This window comes from Taudactylus pleione, unplaced genomic scaffold (genome assembly GCF_031769625.1).
Source record: "Taudactylus pleione unplaced genomic scaffold, aTauple2 ptg000302l, whole genome shotgun sequence".
NCBI lineage: Eukaryota > Metazoa > Chordata > Amphibia > Anura > Myobatrachidae > Taudactylus > Taudactylus pleione.
The window spans coordinates 6,779,300-6,799,770 of record NW_028284703.1 but is presented as its reverse complement, the minus strand read 5'-3'; the positions used below and the strand labels follow the sequence as shown (position 1 = coordinate 6,799,770).

Below are 20,471 nucleotides of genomic sequence, written 5' to 3'. Positions count from 1 at the left end.
CAGCATTGGGATATCGACAGCCGGGTTCTCTTCATTCATATCGGTTCCACAGAGATATATACAATCCAATTGGATCATTAGTATCATTTCCCTGCATTGGTTACCTCTGGAAGATGCAGTGCAATTTTGGAAATAAAAGCTGGGAATTTCAGTGGGCTTTCCTAGAAGGTAACATGGGGGTGGCTAGCCAGATGCAGGTGTGTTGACATGCACAGGAGTGTCGACCATGTCTGCATGATGAATGTCGGCATTGTAACTATCCCCAAAATATACCGAACCCGTATTATTGGTCATCACCTACTTATCTGCGGTAAGGTCTGCCAGTATGCTTCATCAAAATATTGTCAGACATCTCCGTAATATTTAGCTGTCCTGGCGACATCATCGTTTCCAGATTTCTGACCCGGCTGATGTAATGACTATGCGTGGCCATTGGCTGTGCATGCGCCAGTGGCCAGTATAGAAGAATGATCCTTTGGATTCCTATTTGGGCCATTTACAATATTGTAGCCAATATTCTACAATAACTAATAACATCTATAGATGACATCAGCTGTCAGGGTCATGTTACGGAAAGCTATGTGCAGTCGACCAGATCACAGCCCCATAGAAACCTAAGATATAGAGAATATCAGCTGTGGACTCTTCATATACGAACAGGGGATCCTAAAGTAACGCGGAATACTGCAGTTTTCTGAGGTTTGACCGCAAAATTAGTTTGATGAATCTCGCCCCAAAGCGTTTTCCCTACAGTAACATTTAGATAAAATAATGTTCTACTGGTAAATTGAATTTGTTAATGATGTAGATAATTAAAGAAACCAAATACCTTACCGAGTCTGGTGCGTTGCTGTGGAATGTGATGCGGCAGCACTTGACGCCCTCTTATTTTCCGAGTCACGTACAGACTTTTTTTTCTCTGGGTTTGGAGGGCATGGAACGAACACTGTGATCGGCCTGTGTAACACATGAACTGAAGGCTGTTTCACATGGATGAGTGGGCTACTAGTTACTACAGGGTGATATACATCATGCTTTACTTTCAACGCGGAGATCAGTGAGGTATCAATTGGTTGGACCTGAAATAATATCATCAAAGAATAAACGATGGATAAAAAAAATTAAATATTATAATAACAATAATATAGGGCCTGATTCAGAGCGGCACAGCTATGCTGATGTTCCCTAGTAAAGCGATTTTTTTTGCAACCGTGCATGCGTGAAAATTCCTAAAACTCCTTTGGCGCATGGATTATAAAGTCTATGCACAAAGGCGTTGCTGTGATCGAGACAGATGGCATCAGAAATATTGTGGAAAAGTGATTGGCATTCCCGGGCGGTGACTGGGAGGTGGCTCGTAGTGCACGCAAAAATGTTGTGTTATGGGAGTTTCGCGGAGGTGTCAGTGAAAGCGGCTGCCTACACAGACGCACAGCCACAGGCATAGGAGGACAGACAAGTGAAAGGAGTGAGACAAGAGAAACAGCATCTGTCTGAGGATGCCCCAATTGTTATCACTGCACATACAGACGATGAAAGTGGGCATCTCAGTCCTTGCACATTCAGCCACACAAGGGAAGGAGTTTGTATCAGTATTTGCATAAAGACACAGAAGGGCGACCGCTTATAGTAGAGATGTGCGGGTCTGGATTTCTGATATCCGAACACACCCGAATTTAGGGGTTCCAAACAATGGCGGCTCCAGATGTGGGGCTCCAGCACAGTCCAAAATTCAAATAGGGAAGCCACACCAACTGCCACCTGAAACGCTGCCAAACATCACTGGCCCGGACTAACTGGCAGTTGGTGTGGCTCCCCTATTTGAATTTTGGACTGCGCCGCAGCCCCGCCTCTGGAGCCGCCTCTGGCTAAAGTAGAACCGGGTCATGGTTCAGATTCACTTTTGTGACCCGGTTCGAACCGAGACCTGGTTCGGATCTGTTGCTGGTTCGGAACTCGGATTTAAAAACCAAACTGGGGTTTTTGATTTGTATATGTTAACTGTTTTTAATCGATTTTTAATTAGGGGTGAGCGGGTTCGGATTTCTGAAATCCAAACCCCCCCGATCCGAGGCAGATCCGAGTCAGGCTCGACTTTTCCCGCCTGACTCGGATCTGAAATCGAGGCAAAACGTCATCATCCCGCCTTCCGGGTCTCGTGGGTTTTGGATCCTATATAAGGTACCCGCGTCGGCACCATTTTCTCACTCGGCTGTGGACAGTGAAGAGGGAGGGTGGGAGTTAGGGCTGGCTGGGCTGTGTAGTGTAGTGTAGTGTAGTGCAGAGTAGTGTTGTGCTGTGCTGTGCTGCGCTGTGCTGCTGTTGTCCACTACTTCAAAGTCCATAGGGGCTGGCTGTGTTGTGCTGTGCTGCTGTTGTTAATAGGGGCTGTGTCCACTACTTCAAAGAACAAAGGGACTGGCTGGACTGTGTTGTGCAGTCAGTTCTCCATAGGGGCTGTGTCCACTCCAAAGTCCTGTGCAGTGTCCCAGTCCTAAAGGGGTGCTGTAGTGTTGTCCAGGGGGTGCTCTGTCCATCAGGGGTGCTCCCCCCAAGTGCTAAAAAAATAATATTTTTTCTGTGTTTGTGAATTGTGTGCGCAGTAGCCGCACGTGCATCAACAAAGTAGTGGCAAGCGTGCGCCTGTGTCATAAGTAAAGGGCCGGCTGGCTTGACCATTAAAGGGTGCTGTAACCCCAAAGTACACTCCAGTCCAAACCCAAAAAAAAAAAAATTTCTGTGTTTGTGAATTGTGTGCGCAGTAGCCGCACGTGCATCAACAAAGTAGTGCCAAGCGTGCGCCTGTGTCATAAGTAAAGGGCCGGCTGGCTTGACCGTTAAAGGGTGCTGTAACCCCCAAAGTACACTCCAGTCCAAACAAAAAAAAAAAATATTTTCTGTGTTTGTGAATTGTGTGCGCAGTAGCCGCACGTGCATCAACAAAGTAGTGCCAAGCGTGCGCCTGTGTCATAAGTAAAGGGCCGGCTGGCTTGACCGTTAAAGGGTGCTGTAACCCCCAAAGTACACTCCAAACCAAATAACAAAATAATTTTTCAGTGTTTGTGAATTGTGTGCGCAGTAGCCGCACGTGCATCAACAAAGTAGTGCCAAGCGTGCGCCTGTGTCATAAGTAAAGGGCCGGCTGGCTTGACCGTTAAAGGGTGCTGTAACCCCCAAAGTACACTCCAAGCCATATAACAAAATAATTTTTCTGTGTTTGTGAATTGTGTGCGCAGTAGCCGCACGTGCATCAACAAAGTAGTGCCAAGCGTGTGCCTGTGTCATAAGTAAAGGGCCGGCTGGCTTGACCATTAAAGGGTGCTGTAACCCCCAAAGTACACTCCAGTCCAAACCAAAAAAAAAAATATTTTCTGTGTTTGTGAATTGTGTGCGCAGTAGCCGCACGTGCATCAACAAAGTAGTGCCAAGCGTGCGCCTGTGTCATAAGTAAAGGGATGGCTGGCTTGACCGTTAAAGGGTGCTGTAACCCCCAAAGTACACTCCAGTCCAAACCAAAAAAAATATATATTTTCTGTGTTTGTGAATTGTGTGCGCAGTAGCCGCACGTGCATCAACAAAGTAGTGCCAAGCGTGCGCCTGTGTCATAAGTAAAGGGCCGGCTGGCTTGACCGTTAAAGGGTGTAGTAACCCCCAAAGTACACTCCAAACCAAATAACAAAATATTTTTTCTGTGTTTGTGAATTGTGTGCGCAGTAGCCGCACGTGCATCAACAAAGGAGCAGCGCCAAGCGTGCGCCTGTGTCCCATAAGTAAAGAGCCGGCTGGCTCATTTCTTAAAGGGTGGTGTAACCCACAAAGTGCACTAGTCTCCAGCAAAAATAAAAAAATATTTTCTGTGTTTAGCCGCACTTATATATCAAATCGATATAACATAAATGGAGGACCAAACTTTCTCCGATAAAAATAAAATAGAGAAAGATCAAGAATCACTTCCTCCTAGTGCTGAAGCTGCTGCCACTAGTCATGACATAGACGATAACATGCCATCAACTTCGTCTGCCAAGGCCGATGCCCAATGTCACAGTAGAGGGCACATACAATCCCAAATGACAAAGTTCAGGAAAATGACCTTGAAAAAAACATTTAAATCATCTGAAGAGAAACGTAAACTTGCCAATATGCCATTTACGACACGGAGTGGCAAGGAACGGCTAAGGTCGATCCCTAGTATGTTCATGACTAGTGGTTCAGCTTCACATGACGATGGAAGCCCTCCTCCCACTAAAAAAATCAAAAGAGTTAAGCTGGCAAAAGCACAGCGAAGAACTGTGCTTTCTAAGAAGATATCACAAATCCCCAAGGAGAGTCCAAGTGTAGTGGTGGTTGCGATGCCTGACCTTCCCAGCACTGGACGGGAAGAGGTGGCTCTTTCCACCATTTGCACACCCCCTGCAAGTGCTGAAAGGAGCACCCACAGTCCACTTGCTGATATGCAAATTGAAGATGTCACTGTTGAAGTACAACAGGATGAGGATACTGGTGTAGCTGGCGCTGAGGAGGAAGTTGGCGAGGAGGATTCTGATGGTGATGTGGTTTGTTTAAATCAGGCTCCGGGGGAGACAGTTGTTGTCCGTGGGATGAAAAAGTCCATCACGGTCATGCCTGGGCAGAAGACCAAACTTTCCACCTCTTTGGTCTGGCAATATTTCTATCCAAATCCGGACAACAACTGTCTTGCCATATGTACCACATGTAAAGGTGGAATCAGTAGGGGTAGGGACGTTAACCACCTAGGAACATCCTCCCTTATACGGCACCTGCAGCGTGTTCATAATAAGTTACTGTCAAGTTCAGAAACTTTGGCTAAGACCGTAAGCAGTCCAGGGACACCTAAATCCCGTTGTCCTGTTGTATCCAAGCGCCTGCAAACCACACCGTCAACTCCCTCCTCATCAATTTCCTCCTTAGTCAGGATCGGAAGTAGTCCTGCAGGCCATGTCACTGGCATGACTGACTCTCCTATCCGGGATTCCTCCGGAGGATCCTGCATTGCTACGCCTCCTGCTGCCGCTGCTGCTGTTGCTGCTGCTGGGAGTCGTTCATCATCCCAGAGAGGAAGTAGGAACACCACTACTTTTACTAAACAATTGACCCTCCAACAGTCTTTAGCAAGGAGGATGAAGTACGACAGCAGTCATCCTGAAGCAAAACATATAACTGAGGCCTTGCCTGCTATGTTGGTGTTAGACGTACATCCGGTATCCGCCATTAGTGCAGTGGGATTTAGACAATTGATGGAGGTAGTGTGTCCCCGGTTCCAAATCCCGTCTAGATTCCACTTCACTAGGCAGGCACTACCGAGACTGTACAGAAACGTCAGAAAAAGTGTCCTCAGTGTCCTGAAAAATGCCGTTGTACCCAATGTCCACTTAACCACGGACATGTGGACAAGTGGAACAGGGCAGACTAAGGACTATATGACTGTGACAGCCCACTGGGTAGATGTATCACCTTACGCAGCAACAGCAGCAGCGTCACCAGTAGCAGCATCTCAGAAACGCCAGCTCGTTCCAAGGCAGGCTACGCTGTGTATCACCGGTTTCAGTAAGAGGCACACCGCCGACAACCTCTTAGAGAAACTGAGGGAAATCATCGCCCAGTGGCTTACCCCACTTAGACTCTCCTGGGGATTTGTGATATCTGACAATGCCACCAATATTGTGCGGGCATTACATCTGGGCAAATTCCAGCACGTCCCATGTTTTGCTCACACAATAAACTTGGTGGTGCAGAAATTTCTGAAAAGCGACAGGGGCGTGCAGGAGACGCTTTGGGTGGCCCGAAAAATTTATGGCCACTTTTGCCATTCAGCGACTGCGTGCTGAAGACTGGAGTGCCAGCAAACACTCTTGAACCTGCCCCGCCATCACCTGAAGCAAGAGGTTGTGACGCGGTGGAACTCAACCCTCTATATGCTTCAGAGGATGGAGGAGCAGCAAAAGGCCATACAAGCCTATACATCCACCTATGACATAGGCAAAGGAGGGGGTATGCACCTGACTCAAGCGCAGTGGAGAATGATTTCCGTGTTGTGCAAGGTTCTCCAGCCCTTCGAACTTGCCACACGTGAAGTCAGTTCAGACACTGCCAGCTTGAGTCAGGTCATTCCCCTCATCAGGCTTTTGCAGAAGCAGCTGGAGAAAGTGAAGGAGGAGTTAAGATGGAGCGATTCCGCTCGGCATGTGGGACTTGTGGATGAAGCCCTTCATTCGCTTTGCCAGGATTCCAGGGTGGTCAATCTGTTGAAATCAGACCACTACATTTTGGCCACCGTGCTCAATCCTAGGTTTAAAGCCTATGTGGTATCTCTCTTTCTTGCCGACACAAGCCTGCAGAGGTGCAAAGACCTGCTGGTGAACACACTGTCAGCTGAAGCAGAACGTGACACGTCAACAGTTCCTTCTTCATTTTCTCCCGCAACTGGGGCTGCCAGGAAAAAACTTAGGTATCCTAAGCAACCTGCTGGCAGTGATGCAGGGCAGGCAGGACCAAGTTTGGACATCTGGTCCGGACTGAAGGACCTGGCAACAATTTCTGACATGTCTACTGTCACTGCATATGATACTGTCACCATTGACAGAATGGTGGAGGATTACATCGGTGACAGCATAAAAGTAGGCATGTCAGACAGTCCATACCTGTACTGGCAGAAAAAAGAGGCAATTTGGAGGCCCCTGTACAAACTGGCTCTATTTTACCTGAGTTGCCCCCCTGCAGTGTGTACTCCGAAAGAGTGTTTAGTGCAGCCGGGAACCTTGTCAGCGAAAGGCGTAGGAGGTTGCTTCCACAGAATGTGGAGAAGATGATGTTCATCAAAATGAATTATCAGCTCTTCCAGGGAGACCAGCCTTCAGAACGTACAGAGGGACCTGTGGTGGTGGATTCCAGTGGGGACGTGTTAATACTCTGTGAGGATGAGGATGTACACAACACTGAAGAGGGTGAGGAATCGGTGGATGAGGAGGATGAGGACGACATCTTGCCTCCGTAGAGCCAGTTTGTGCAGGGCCAGATTAATTGCCAGCTTGTTTTGTGGGGGCCCAAACGAACCAATCATTTCAGCCACAGTCGTGTGGCAGACCCTGGCGCTGAAATGATTGGTTTGTTAAAGTGTGCATGTCCTGTTTATACAACATAAGGGTGGGTGGGAGGGCCCAAGGACAATTCCATCTTGCACCTCTTTTTTTTTTTGCATTATGTACAGTTTGGGGCCTAGTTTTTCAAACTGCCATCCTGTCTGCCACTGCAGTGTCACTCCTAGATGGGTCACGTGTTTGTGCCGCCCACTCGTGTCGCTTAGCATAGTAATCCAGCTACCTCGGTGCAACCTTTTGGACATAAAAACACTATTGTGAGGTGTGAGGTGTTCAGAATAGACTGGAAATTAGTGGAAATTAAGGTTATTGAGGTTAATAATAGCATAGGAGCAGAAAAACCAACACATTCTGTGATTTTAGCTGTTTTTATGCTTTTTCTAAAAAAAATACAGATCCAAAACACAAAACCCAGAACCCAAAACACGGAAGGGTGGTTTTGGCAAAACCAATCCAGATCCAAAACACGAAGAAAGATCCAGATCCAAAACCAAAACACAAAACACGAAAAGTGGCCTGTGCACACCACTATTTTTAATCAATTTTTGTTGATTTTTATCCGAATTCAAAATCAAAACACTTAAGGGTGGTTTTGCAAAACCAAAACACGAAGATGAATCCAGATTCAAAACCTAAACTAAAACACGGGGGTCGGCACACATCTCTAGCTTATAGACATTGCTGCGTGTGCTTCTGTGTGTGCTTCTGCGTGTGCTTCTGCGTGTGCTTCTGCGTCCAAATCAGACTCATCTGTATGTCAGCTTTTGCGTACGAAGTCCAAGGGTAAAATAAATAGCAAAAACTATCAAATTCATTTAAAATGTAAAAAATGTCAAGGGCTGCAGTACAGCAGGGAGGCATGGCTAAATACTAGTTACTTTTGCTATGATATTTTATAATGCTATACATTTTCTATATTTTCAGTCTGTAGATTGCCAGTGTCTCAATACATCAAGTTCTATATTCAGTACAGTTTTTATATTTATGGTACAACTTACAAAAATGGAAATACAGGGCAAATAAATGAGGTTCCTATCGGCAATATATTAGGTGCACAGAGGTCTAATTAATGTGGTCACTTAAAAGTGTTAGTAGGTTGGACTATTCATGTATTATTGTTTGATTTAGAACCTATGAGAAACCACAGACAGTTAATGCAAATGTTCCTGCATAGATCCACTTTACAATACTGTATAGGGGTAGCTGTAGCTTTCTGACCCGGGACTTGGAATACGTTTCCAACCCCGATCAGACCCGGGACAAAATCTCTTTTACACAGCGGAACCCGAGTCGGCACCGTTCACACCAGAGCTGGGTCAGCACTGACCCGGCTCTCCGCTGTAAATAAGCAGCGCATCTTACCATCCCTCACCCTCCACGACCCGCTTAACTTACTCCAAAGCGGTCCAGAGGCACGGAGGGCGGGTGGGGTGCGCTGCTCCGTTCTGGTCGGCCCGGCAGTGGACACTTGGAGATGATGTCATCTCCAAGCGCCACTGAAGCCAGCCAATCGGGGCGACATGCGGTGCGACCCGGGTCATCGTGAGCTGGGTCGCTCCGTTTACACTGCAGGGTGACACAGGAATAACCCGTGCTCAACCCTACAATCCAGCCAGGTCGGATCCCCAGGTCCGGTTAATCCATTTACACTGACAAAAATCCTGGATTTATGCGAGTTCACGTGCATCAACCCTGGATTTTTTAGTCGGCGTAAAAGGAGTATAAATGTATCACCTAAGGGATCTGGCTGTTCTTAAGATAACAGCCAAAAATAATTATGTGCAAAGTATAGAGAATAAATCTGAGACATAGGGGTATTTTTACCAAAGTGCTGGTTTTCATAAGTGGAGATGTTGCCCATAGCAACCAATCAGATTCTATTTAACATTTATCTAGCACCTTCTATAAGATAATACTGTAGCTAGAATCTGACTGGTTGCTATGGGCAACACCTGCAATTCTAAAAACCCGCACTTTAGTAAACATACACAATATTGTGCTACAGGGCTGAACAGTACCAATCAATCCACCTAAACAATTGATTTCTTCTCTATCAACAATAGAATTGCAATAAATAATTGTATTATGTTGTGATCATTCTGAGACATTGGTTAGAAAAGATACATGTTTTGGAAGACCCAGGGTGCCATATTTGGGCAGAATATGTTTGTAGTGGTCGCAGAGGAAATTTAAAAGCAATGTTAGAAACGGGATGTAGTTAGGATGCTGGCAGGCGCTATCCCGCCCGTCGACATCCCGCCAACCACATCCCGACATCCCGACTAAAGATAGGCGGGTTAGGTTTAGGGGGTATGGTTAGGCACTAGGGGGGCGGTTACAGTTAGGCACCAAAGAGGGAGAGATAAATTAGGGTAGGGACAGGGGGAGGGTTAGCGTACCGAACAACAAGTTTTGGTATACTAGCCCTGCCGGGTTGCCGGGATCCTGATTGCTGGCATCCCATACCCAACCGGCCAGATGTCAGCAGCATGTGAATCATACTGCGGCATTGGGGCACTGCGAGTGACATCGCAGCCTTATATCTGCACACGTGCATTGTGATTACGTACATCTCTGAATTAGGCCCTCCTTTGTCATCCTGAACTTAGAAATTGCTCTGCAGGTAGTTAATACGTCTGTTTACATGAGTAATAAGATATGTTTGTTGCCCTAGATATTGATGGATAGTTGTTTACAATTATAATAGAAGACCTTGGGCCTGATTCACTATGGTTCGCTATTGCGACTGCAGCTGCAATTACGCACACAGGTCTATAGCAAAAATAATCTAATGGCTGCAAGCACATATCTATTATAGAGACGGCCAAAGCCAGTACAGAGAAGCCCACTACCGCTTTCACACATCCGTAATACATTGCAATCCTCCGTATACATCGGGAACATCGCGTAACATCAGCCTCTCACGGACAATTACAACAGCCTTGACGTTACTCAGAAATTGCTAACCTCGTCGTACGCAGTGAGCACTCATGCTGCGTATGCTGTCGCAGTGACTAATTTATGCTACTTGCAGTATTATAGAAATATGTAAGTATAGAAGACCAGGGATAGGACTGGTGAGATGGGAGTGGAGATGGAGGATGCCAGATGGAGGCAGGGATAGTGGACAGGCCCACCGTAAGATCGGTTTAAAAGTATTAATATGATATAATGAATCAATATAATCAACTTAGAACAGGAATTGTTAAAACTTAATTTTGCCCAAGTTGAAGCTTTAGTTGAGTTTTAATTTTTTTTTTTAAATACAACATGTCCTAATAGGATATTATAGGTAAGTAACTACCCCACTGATGTTGTTGATGCCTCTTCAACCCAAGAGTATTATTTACTGAAGGTCAAATTTTCATGAACGTTATCTATGACTTTTTATACTGAGAACGGCAAAGTTCCCCTATCAACCAATTATCTAGAGGTCTCCGTACATCTACAGATGTTATATCCAGGTGCTTACATAATATTCAGTGTACACCCCGAGGAGCACTTGTCATTGCCAGCACATTATAGTGATCTTCTAACTTGCAATAACGTCTTTCTCACAATCACACTTTTGTCTCGAGCACTGCTGTTTTGGGAAATAACTCATAAGACGTACAGGATGTTCCAGATGTAACACCTTTCAAAGAAAAGACACATATACAGATTTACCTTAAACTGCACAATTACTGAGGAGCTGAAGCAGCCTGGGGGGTAATTAAAGGAGATCCGCGAATCCACATTCAGTTTTAACGATAATCCTTTTTTAAGAACAGTAAAATTCTCTTTCTTCAAACAGGAAACTACACAAAATGTACCAAGCTTGTAGACTTTGACCTCTGCAAAACTTCCCTGCATTAAATAAATAAGAAAAACAAATACAAAATACATTGAAATAAGTTTTGCTGAAAAGAAAATTTCAAACAAATGACTGTTTGAATTGATTGGTTGTACTTGCTATGAGCAACTATTCCACTTACTCTCACTCCAAGATTTGATAAATCTCAAACTATTTTTGTTACTGATTTATTAAGTCAGCCTATCTGATGACAGTACATTACAGTGCACCATGTTAATCCCATCCACTCACATAGGGCCAGATTCTTTAAGGATCGCAACTGCAACAGCACTCGCAGTTGGCCGATTGTTGCGTACCGCGCATGCATCGCAGTGCACATACGCGAAGCCACCACTGCGATCGCACTGTTATCAAGCAGATCACGCAGCGCTATCGCAGAGTGATTGACAGGCAGTGAGAGTTTAGAGGTGGTGACAGGGAGTGGAGAGGGGGGGTATTTGGAGAAACGCAGGCGTGTCTGTCCATTTGAACACCGCTGCGTGGGCGTGCATAAATTAGCCTCTGCGATTGCATACGTAGCTTGAGTGCTTTCTGCGTGCAACAAGGTTAGCAATATCTAAGTAAGGTCAGGGCTGCTGTAATTCTGCGTGTCTGGCCGATGGTACTCGATGTTGCCAATGTTTATGGAGGTTTTCAGGGTATTACGGATGTGAGATAGCGGTAGTGGGAGGCAGTGGGTGTCTCTATGCTGGCAGTGCGATAGCAATCATTAGTATAATTTCGCAGCAGACCTGCGCGCGATGACGGAGCTGCAATCGCAATGGCGATCCTTAATGAATCAGACCCATAGTCCTCTTTGTACAGTTGGCATGGAATGGCTGAAATCAACTGGGGAGTTTGGTACATACTCTAATCAGTGAATTTTCAATTTGGCCATGAGTTACTCTAAATAAATTCCTCCATTTGTAGGCCATTGTAAGTGAAAGCACAATCATTGATATAGATTGCTCAAGCGACCACTTTACACATCGCATGTCCTTGCATCTGTTTTATCATACATTGCCTTGATACATAGGCCCAGATTTATCAATGCATAGGCAAACGCTGGGGGGGTTTCTGTCTGCCTGGAAACCCCCCTCCCCAGCCCACACCATGACCACAATAGAAATAGTACTATAATAGAATTTTGCTAGTGCTGCATGTTCTTCTCAGTATCACAAATTAAATAATCAGCACAACCTGTAGATCTTCTAACATGTATCAGCCAGTAATAAATAACCTGTGCACCAACTAGGATATCTGGAAAACTTTCACTGCTAGGGATGTGCTGCTATAGAGCCCAATATGTACATATATGTCCAGGGCAGTGCTAGGTTCCTCTGCTGCTCCCCCAGACTCCCGGACTTTCTCTAATACTCTGGAATGGTGCCCACATCTAAAATAAAAACATTCAGCTCAGGCAGGATGGCCCTACTGCCGCATCTAATGGCTCACTGTGATCTCTGGTCCTGTATATGCTGGAATTATGACACACAATACACTTTGTATGATGCATATTAAAGATGGATAAGTGCTAATTCTACCCTCTTCATGGACTGGCCACACTCACTCTAAAATCAAGCATTTGGAAACCCCTCTCTAGAAATCCTGCATTTGCCACTGCAATGAGTGATATTCTTGTTATCACACATGTGACATTACTAATCTTAAATGATGCTTCAACCAATCAGCTCCCAACTGTTACTTTACAGGCTGTGTTTGAAAAATGACAGTTAGGAGCTGATTGGCAGCAGCACCATTTAAGATTAGCACCGAGTGATAAAAACAATATCACTCGTTGATAAATCCGGGTCATAATATCTAATTGTCACCATAGGCAGCGATAAGAAATGATGATTATCAGGACCAGCTTCCATATAATGATAAATGTGCCCTGTAATGAGAATAACACACTACCTGATGATTTCCTGAAATATGTTTGTAATCTACAGGTTTAGGAAATCTTTAATAGCTTTTAACACTATGCAATTATTAGGTTTGTTTACTGTATGCAAATAGGATTAATTTCAACATTATCAGTAAGTGAAATTGGGGTTGTCTCAAGCTCTCATTTTACGCAGTGCGTCTGAGGGCCTCATTTAGAGATGGATGCAGGTGTGCAGTGAAGGAACACAGAAAGAGCCTTATGTGAAAACAAAAGCATAATAAGCTGTGTACAGGGGCAGAAGTATGGGAGACAATGGAGGCGCCTGCCGCCGGGCTCCAGCACTGAAGGGGCACCTACTCCATCACCCACAATATATTCACCCCATTTAGGGTTGTAAATATGGGGAATAGGGGGGCACTAAATTATAACTTGCCTCCGGGTGTCTGGGATGAACTTACGCCACTGCCTGTGTATATTGAGGGAGAAATGCCTCAAGAAGCATAATACTCAAAAACAGTAATATTTGCGCCTGGAGATGGAGCTAATTGTAAATGCTAAAGTCACAGTACGGTATTTTTGCATGTAATAATAATATAATGAAGTGTCATATGACCTAGTGTGAGGATAAATGAGAATGTTACATTTCCGAATAAAATGTAATTAAATACAAAAACACTTCCACAACAGTTGTTTATGTGCCGTACGGAAATGCATATTTTATTCAAAACAAATTGGCGCAAGTTTGACTCTTATTGAGGTCCGGGGCCTACCAAAATGGAATCGTTCGTATTCATTTAATAGGATGCTGCTGAACGTGCCTCCGCCATCTTGTTGCAGAGCACAATGATGACACTAGTACAATAACAACATTACAGTAGCAACAACAATTTTTTTTTTTATTAAATAATGAATAAGATAATAAAATTACGTTTTAAATTCACTAACCTTGTGTTGTCCATGATGTCCGTCTAAAGAATTAGGTGTTAAGTAACTTGCCTGAAACTTTTTTTCAATTGCTTTAATCATTATATCCTTATAGCTTCCTCTATAATTGCTACTGAATGGAATTGAAATATTGATGGGAAATGGGATTTTGAGATCAGCATCGAGACTTGAAACATTCAAAACACAGCTGACCAATTCTTCAGCATCTGATACCACTAAGGAGCTCATTTCACCCATAAACCTGCATTGTAGCCGATGTAGGACTGAAGGAGGTGCTTTGATGAAGCAGGCTAACCTTTCTTCACTCTCATCCTTTTCCTGTACTGTATATCTAGGAGAAGAAATACACAATTACATGTAAAGACTGTAACGTCCATTGGGGAAGGTACTGATGTGAGTGACTATATATTCCATGTAAAACGCTACCTTATATGTGGGCGCTACAGATGTGTTCTCCTACACCTATCCTCAAATCCTTCCAGATAGCCTCATTGGTCGCGCCACGGACTTTGAGACAAAGCTGAGCCATGCAACCCACCACATACTTGTTCACAAAATATGAATCTTATTCTCATCTCTAATGTTGCAAAAGTACAATTCTCTGAGAGCCTAGATCCGGGCGCTGGCATTGCAATCATCTGTTGATTGCAACTCAGACTCTAACCGGGGAAAAAAAGTGAAAGACAGAGGACTGATAACAGAAAGCCGTGCCATCAGGGGAACTGAGGGGGGGGCAGGTACTGAGCCGGTTGAAGGGGCCTGGCGTGGGCTCACCCCCCACTCCTCTACCCACTACCACTGGTCTGTACCTGTATAGTAGTGTAGCAGCCTGTCGGGCTGTGAGAGAGTTGCTGCAGCAGTCTGCTCTACAGGCACGGGCAGTGGTAGTTGGCAGAGATGAGGTGTCACAGGAGGCGTGATCGCTTCCTCCACCCTCCTCTGGAGTAGCCACCCAACGCTGACCGTACAATACTTTTTATTGCCAGGGCGTGTGTGCCACGCCTTCCAGATTTGGTCACGCCCCCAGTACCTGGGCCCATCAGAGGTCTCGACGGCCCTGCGTGCCATGCCTTGCACCATGAATCATTGTGCTTAATTGGCCATTTTATACCAATTCCTCTGTAATAAAAATAATGGACACTATAAGGAACTGTTCATGTGGCAACAATGTGATTAAGATGCTAAATTCAGGCAACTTGGACCATATGACGCAAAAAGGATAGGCGTATCAGGACACATCTGTATATAAATATCTGTTAATAATTAAATGTTATTGATAAAGCTTATTTTTATGTGGTGTCACTAATTTGTCAAGAATGCAATTGTAATTTATTTCATACCCCTCTATAAATAGAAAATAAATTACACTGTATGACAAAGAAAAAATAAAATAAAATGATTTCAAGCATTATGCAAATCTAATAGCCCAAAGCGGTAAATATAATAAATCATATGTTGTTGTTGTTTATTTTTAACTGCTCCATTGGAGTGCATTTAATTGTATACAACATATTTCTGAACTATAATTTACACAAAAACATGAATTAATAACTCTTGAATAATAAGTCTATATTTGGTTGAATTTTTATGATTTGTTTTTAATTAAATTAACATTTCTGTGTACTGTTTTTTTTTTCTCTCTAGCAGATGAAGTACCTGAAACGGAATATTTCTTACATGGCAGATTACTTTACTTACTTTTTATAAATCCAGTTCTCCATTAAACGTTCTACCAAAAGGTTCACAGTTGTTCCATTAACTGTGACATGTGAACTAGACAGTTCCATTAAGTTTTGTTTATCACAGTCAGAATCCTTATACTCCTCCTTGTGGTCTGATGTGGGATTTAACTCCTGGTTGTGAGCAGGCCGTTTATCTCTGTGTTTGGTGTTCTCTGCACATATTATTGACCTACTATTATCTTTCATTCTCTCTTTTGTTTGCTGGGCTTCATCTTCATTGTCACTTTTATGGGAAGGATCATTTGTATCACTTATTGTAACGTTGTCAGTTTCCTCGCTTTGTGTATTTCTTGTTAATTCTTTTTCTTGATCTGTAATCGTTCTGGGTTCAGGGGATTGTGCAATATCTGTGATTTCTCTATCATTAAGGAATCCCTCAGTATCTCCATTTGCAGCATTGCCTGCAACATTCCTATTGTTCTCTTCATCTACAGAGGTTTTATACTGAGCGGTGACATTATCCAATTGCTTCTCGGCTCGTTTAAGTTTTTTTGCTGTAATTCCAAGTATTTGCGTGACTGCGATAATGTAATTGGCGTCTTCTGCATTTATAAAACATAGGCTTTATTTTACAAAGATAAAAAAGTGACATAACATTATAACATCACCCTATACATACCGATAATACATAGGCAATGCTTATTCTTTTCTTTAAATACATATAAATAACATTGTTGTAATTTTTCTGATTATATTTGACAGTGACCACAATATTATTTCAATACAGACACTAAGGGGTACATTTACTAAAGTGCGAGTTTTTAGAAGTGGAGATGTTGCCCATAGCAACCAATAAGATTCTACGTAACATTTAACTAGCACCTTCGAGAAAATAATAGTTAGAATCTGATTGGTTGCTATTGGCAACATCTACACTTCTAAAAACTCTCACTTGTGGAACATTACCCCTTAGGGGCTTATTCATACGCACAATTCCGTTTTCTGCACATGCTCTGTAGCTGAGCATACTCAAATCTGAGCCACTGCAGGCCCCTATCTCAGCCGCCTCTCCACTTGTTGGGAAGGTGTAAACGGGCGGCAGACTTGTGTGCACTATGAATAAGCCCCTTTAATCCATTTGTTGTGAGTGATAAATGAGTCTGCAATAGGGCACTATCCAATTAGCCGTGAAGGGGGTGAGTTGCCATTGCAGCAGCATAGAAACGGCAACGACGGCACCACAATTCGCTCCCCTCGCAGCCAGGCCTCTCCTCGGAATCTCGCACATTTTTGTATGCAGTGCGCGAACACAAATTCACCAGTCCAGTGATACTATAAGTGCATCATACAGCTAAACTTTCTCGCACTGCGAGGGGATTCGCGGCTAATCGGATTGAGCCTATGGAGGCATCTAAATCAGGGTCTCTCTTCTATTTCTAATACACATCCCAAACTATCTGTAAATAATTACCAAGGGATTCGGTATGAAATACCGATGGACGGGATGCCAGCTGTCAGTACACTGACAGCGGCATCCTGAAGGTTCAAATCCCGATGGGAATGGTGAGTACTGTTCCCCTGTCCTATTTACCCCATAAACCCTCCTTTCCTGTACGCTAATACTAACCCTCCCCACCAAGCACCATAACCCCCCCGGTAAGTGCCTAACCCTAACCCTACCCTTTTAGAGCCTAACTCTAAACCCCCCAGGTGGTGCCTGAACCTAACCCCCCCTGCCCGGTGCCTAAACCTAAGTCCTCCCCCCCCACTGCAGCTGATGCTCACCCTTTCCCGGTGTCCTTACGATCGGGTTGCCGTCTGCCGAGATCGCGACGTCAGCATCCCGAATCATGTCGGGATTTCAGCATGTCGGGATGTTGTCTCGGCATTCGGGATTCCGAGGCCAGGGTTCCGGCAGATGGCATCCCACTCGTCGGGATGCTCGCCGCATCCCTTACCAAGTCCCCCCTTGCTTGTTTACATATTTGCCAAGATAATCAATGTTTACCAAGTACAGCTATTTTCTATAGAAGTTTACCAATTACCCGTTTACAAGACACACTATCATTACTTATTTTTTGTTAACAGTTATTTGTTTAGTGACAGCACATTCTGTTGCACTTTACAATTGGGAACATAATAGTAACAGACCCTCCAACTATACCGATTTGGCCGGTACAGTACCGTTTTTTAATGGTCTGTACCGGCAAAACAGGGGCTGTACCGATGTACCGGATGAGTGCAATCTCCCGAATACTATAGCAGCGCTGCGGGGACACAGACTCCCGCAGCGCTGCTGAATGACAGGTGGCTCCGTCCTCCATGGTTCTTGGCAATCTGCACTGACGCTGACATAACGACCCACAAGCGCCAGCTGCCTCCAGTCTTCAGTACCCGTGGACACCCCCCCTTTATAGATTACCATGCCCCCTTTATCTGTGGCCACGCCCCTGTACCGACTTTCAACTGAGAGATGTTGGAGGGTATGTAGTAATGGTTAATAACAGACAGACAAAGAGGTAAGAGGGCCCTGCTTGCAAGCTTGCAATCTATAGGGGAATAGGCATTATTGTGTTACATATTGTTATTATGCTTCAAAACTATGAAATAGGGGTATGATTGATTATAAGAGCATCTGGGCTCAGGAAGCAGTACATATGAGATCTATTATCATCTCATCTGCCGGAGTAAGGGAGAGAACCCCCTCCAGTGATCCCTGACAGACCCAACAGCGCTTGAGCCTAGTGCTGATGCGCTGTGTCTCACCTCCCAGCTGGTTCCAATGGGCATGAGTGAGATTTCACAAGCATCGCAAGATCTCCCATGCACAATACCAAGCCCAGCAGCCGCCATAGCCAGGGACAGTGCTATGTTGCGGCAACAACAGCTGCAGCTGTCGAAATTGATAGCTGCACCTAGGGCCGGATTTACAGCTAGGCAACCTAGGTGGCCGTCTAGGGCCCGGCGGGTCCCAAGGGGCTCTTGGCCAGGCCCCGACCCATAATCCGGCCCTGGAGTACCTGCTGCACTGTCTGTGATGTGACCTGCTACAACTAGCACCAGCTAGGGCGATAGGAGCCGTGGACAAATATACTGGCAGTGAGGGTAGCAGCACGTCCAAGGCCCTGCCCCTTGGGGAGGGGGAGGCATAGTTGAAAGCTGGTCTGGCCCTATCATTAGGCAGGCAGGGGATGCTGCCAGTGATGAATGGAGCGCCATGGTGAGGAGTGCGCAGCTGCACCCGCAGTCAGTGGCCACTCACTGTGACTTACTTGGTCCCCCACTGTACCACCGTTAAGAGCTCTGGACTGCTGGAGCTACTCGAAGAGCCATGCAGATCCACGGTTTACCGGACAGGTAAGTTTGCTGGAGCTGGTGGGGAGGAGAGAAAGGCGCTGGGGGGGTCTATACTAAGAGGGGTCTGTTCTGTGAGGGGAGAGGGTCTATATGCTAAGAAGCATCTGTTCTGTGAGGGGACAGGGTCTATATGCTAAGAGGGGTCTGTGAGGGCATGGGGGGGTCTGTGCTGTGAGGGGAGAGGGGTCTGTGTGAGGGGAGGTTTAGGTCTAAAATGAAGTGGGCTGCAGGATCTGTGACCCGCGACAACAGGGGGAAGAGCAAGGTTCAGAACATGGGGCCTCGCGGTCTCGCTTCGCTCACCAGATGCTACTATTCCCACTCTATATCCACATGGATAGTAAAAGTGTAATGAAAATATAGTGCTATGGATTGTTTGAAGGAGGGGGGCCCCAAACCGGTGTCTTGCCTAAGGCCCCATGTGGTCTAAATCCGGCTCTGGCTGCACCTGTCAGAATGGTCAATGTCATTGTCCGTTCATACATTGGCTGGCACATTGGCACGCTATCTTGTAGATGGCAACGAAGATAATGACAGGGGCGCTTAGAACCCCTGACAATTAACACATAACCCCACATTAATACATTGGGAAAAGCGGTACCTGCAGCAAATAACATGCGCAGATACCGCTTAACCCCGTAATGGAGCATCATACATCTACACCACTATTTATGTTTGTTTATTATTCATGTATTTTTTCACATATATTTTAACCTCTCATTCCACACTTAATGATTACTCACACACAGCTATACTTTACACTGCAGTGTCACTCTTTTTCCATTTTCGTGTGATGCCCTGGGGGGGTCCTGGGCTGGACGTTTTTTGGGGTGCACTGCGCCCCGGACGTGAACCCCTTAGTGTTAGGGACTGCTGGTAACAGAGAAGCCATGACGTGGCCCAGCAGCCTCCCATGTATTTGCAAATGCATGCAACTAATATCTCTGAATTTCTATGACCATATAGTCTTCATATACTGTTGCAGGTATTATTCAGTGTGCTGAGGTACAATAGGGGGTTAAATCCCCCTCCTTTTTCTACTTAGTCTGACCCCTCCCTTTCATGCACCTGATTAGTACTGCTAGATTGATTGAGCAGCTGCCATTTTTGTTTGTTTGTTATGAGTTGCATGAAGGAGCCAGCATTAGTAGGGCATGCTGGTTCTAGTAGTGCTAGTTGGAGTTCCCAGGGGTGACTCCCAGGTAAGCTGGCTCTCAATTTGGATGCATTTATGTATGTGCCTTTATCATGAGGCCTTACATTTGACAAAATTATATATGTGCCTTTATCATGAGGCCTTATAATTGGTATATTTTACATTTGGGGTGAGCGTTTGGGTGTAGGGCCCCTGGGACTGGTCTGGCTGGGCCTCCTCAGGGCATCACCACTTAATACACATAGTTGCTTTTCACATCACCTTTTATGTTTGTTTATTATTCATGTATTTTTTCACATATATTTTAACCTCTCATTCCACACTTAATGATTACTCACACACAGCTATACTTTACACTGCACTGTCACTCTTTTTCCATTTTCGTGTGATGCCCTGGGGGGGTCCTGGGCTGGACGTTTTTTGGGGTGCACTGTGCCCCGGACGTGAACCCCTTAGTGTTAGGGACTGCTGGTAACAGAGAAGCCGTGACGTGGCC

At 45.1% G+C, this 20,471-nt stretch overlaps 1 protein-coding gene across 1 annotated transcript in view; it reads right to left on the bottom strand.

Annotated features, from left to right (window-relative positions):
• DTHD1 (death domain containing 1) overlaps positions 1–20,471 on the bottom strand; it is an 81,711-nt gene that overhangs the window by 19,697 nt on the left and 41,543 nt on the right. Inside the window, exons 2-5 of the mRNA XM_088442012.1 lie at positions 15,479–16,064; positions 13,781–14,111; positions 10,782–10,961; positions 835–1,079 (exon numbers count right to left, since the gene is read on the bottom strand). Coding sequence (XP_088298138.1) covers positions 835–1,079; positions 10,782–10,961; positions 13,781–14,111; positions 15,479–16,064 — 1,342 coding nt within the window. The remainder of the gene's footprint in view (positions 1–834; positions 1,080–10,781; positions 10,962–13,780; positions 14,112–15,478; positions 16,065–20,471) is intronic.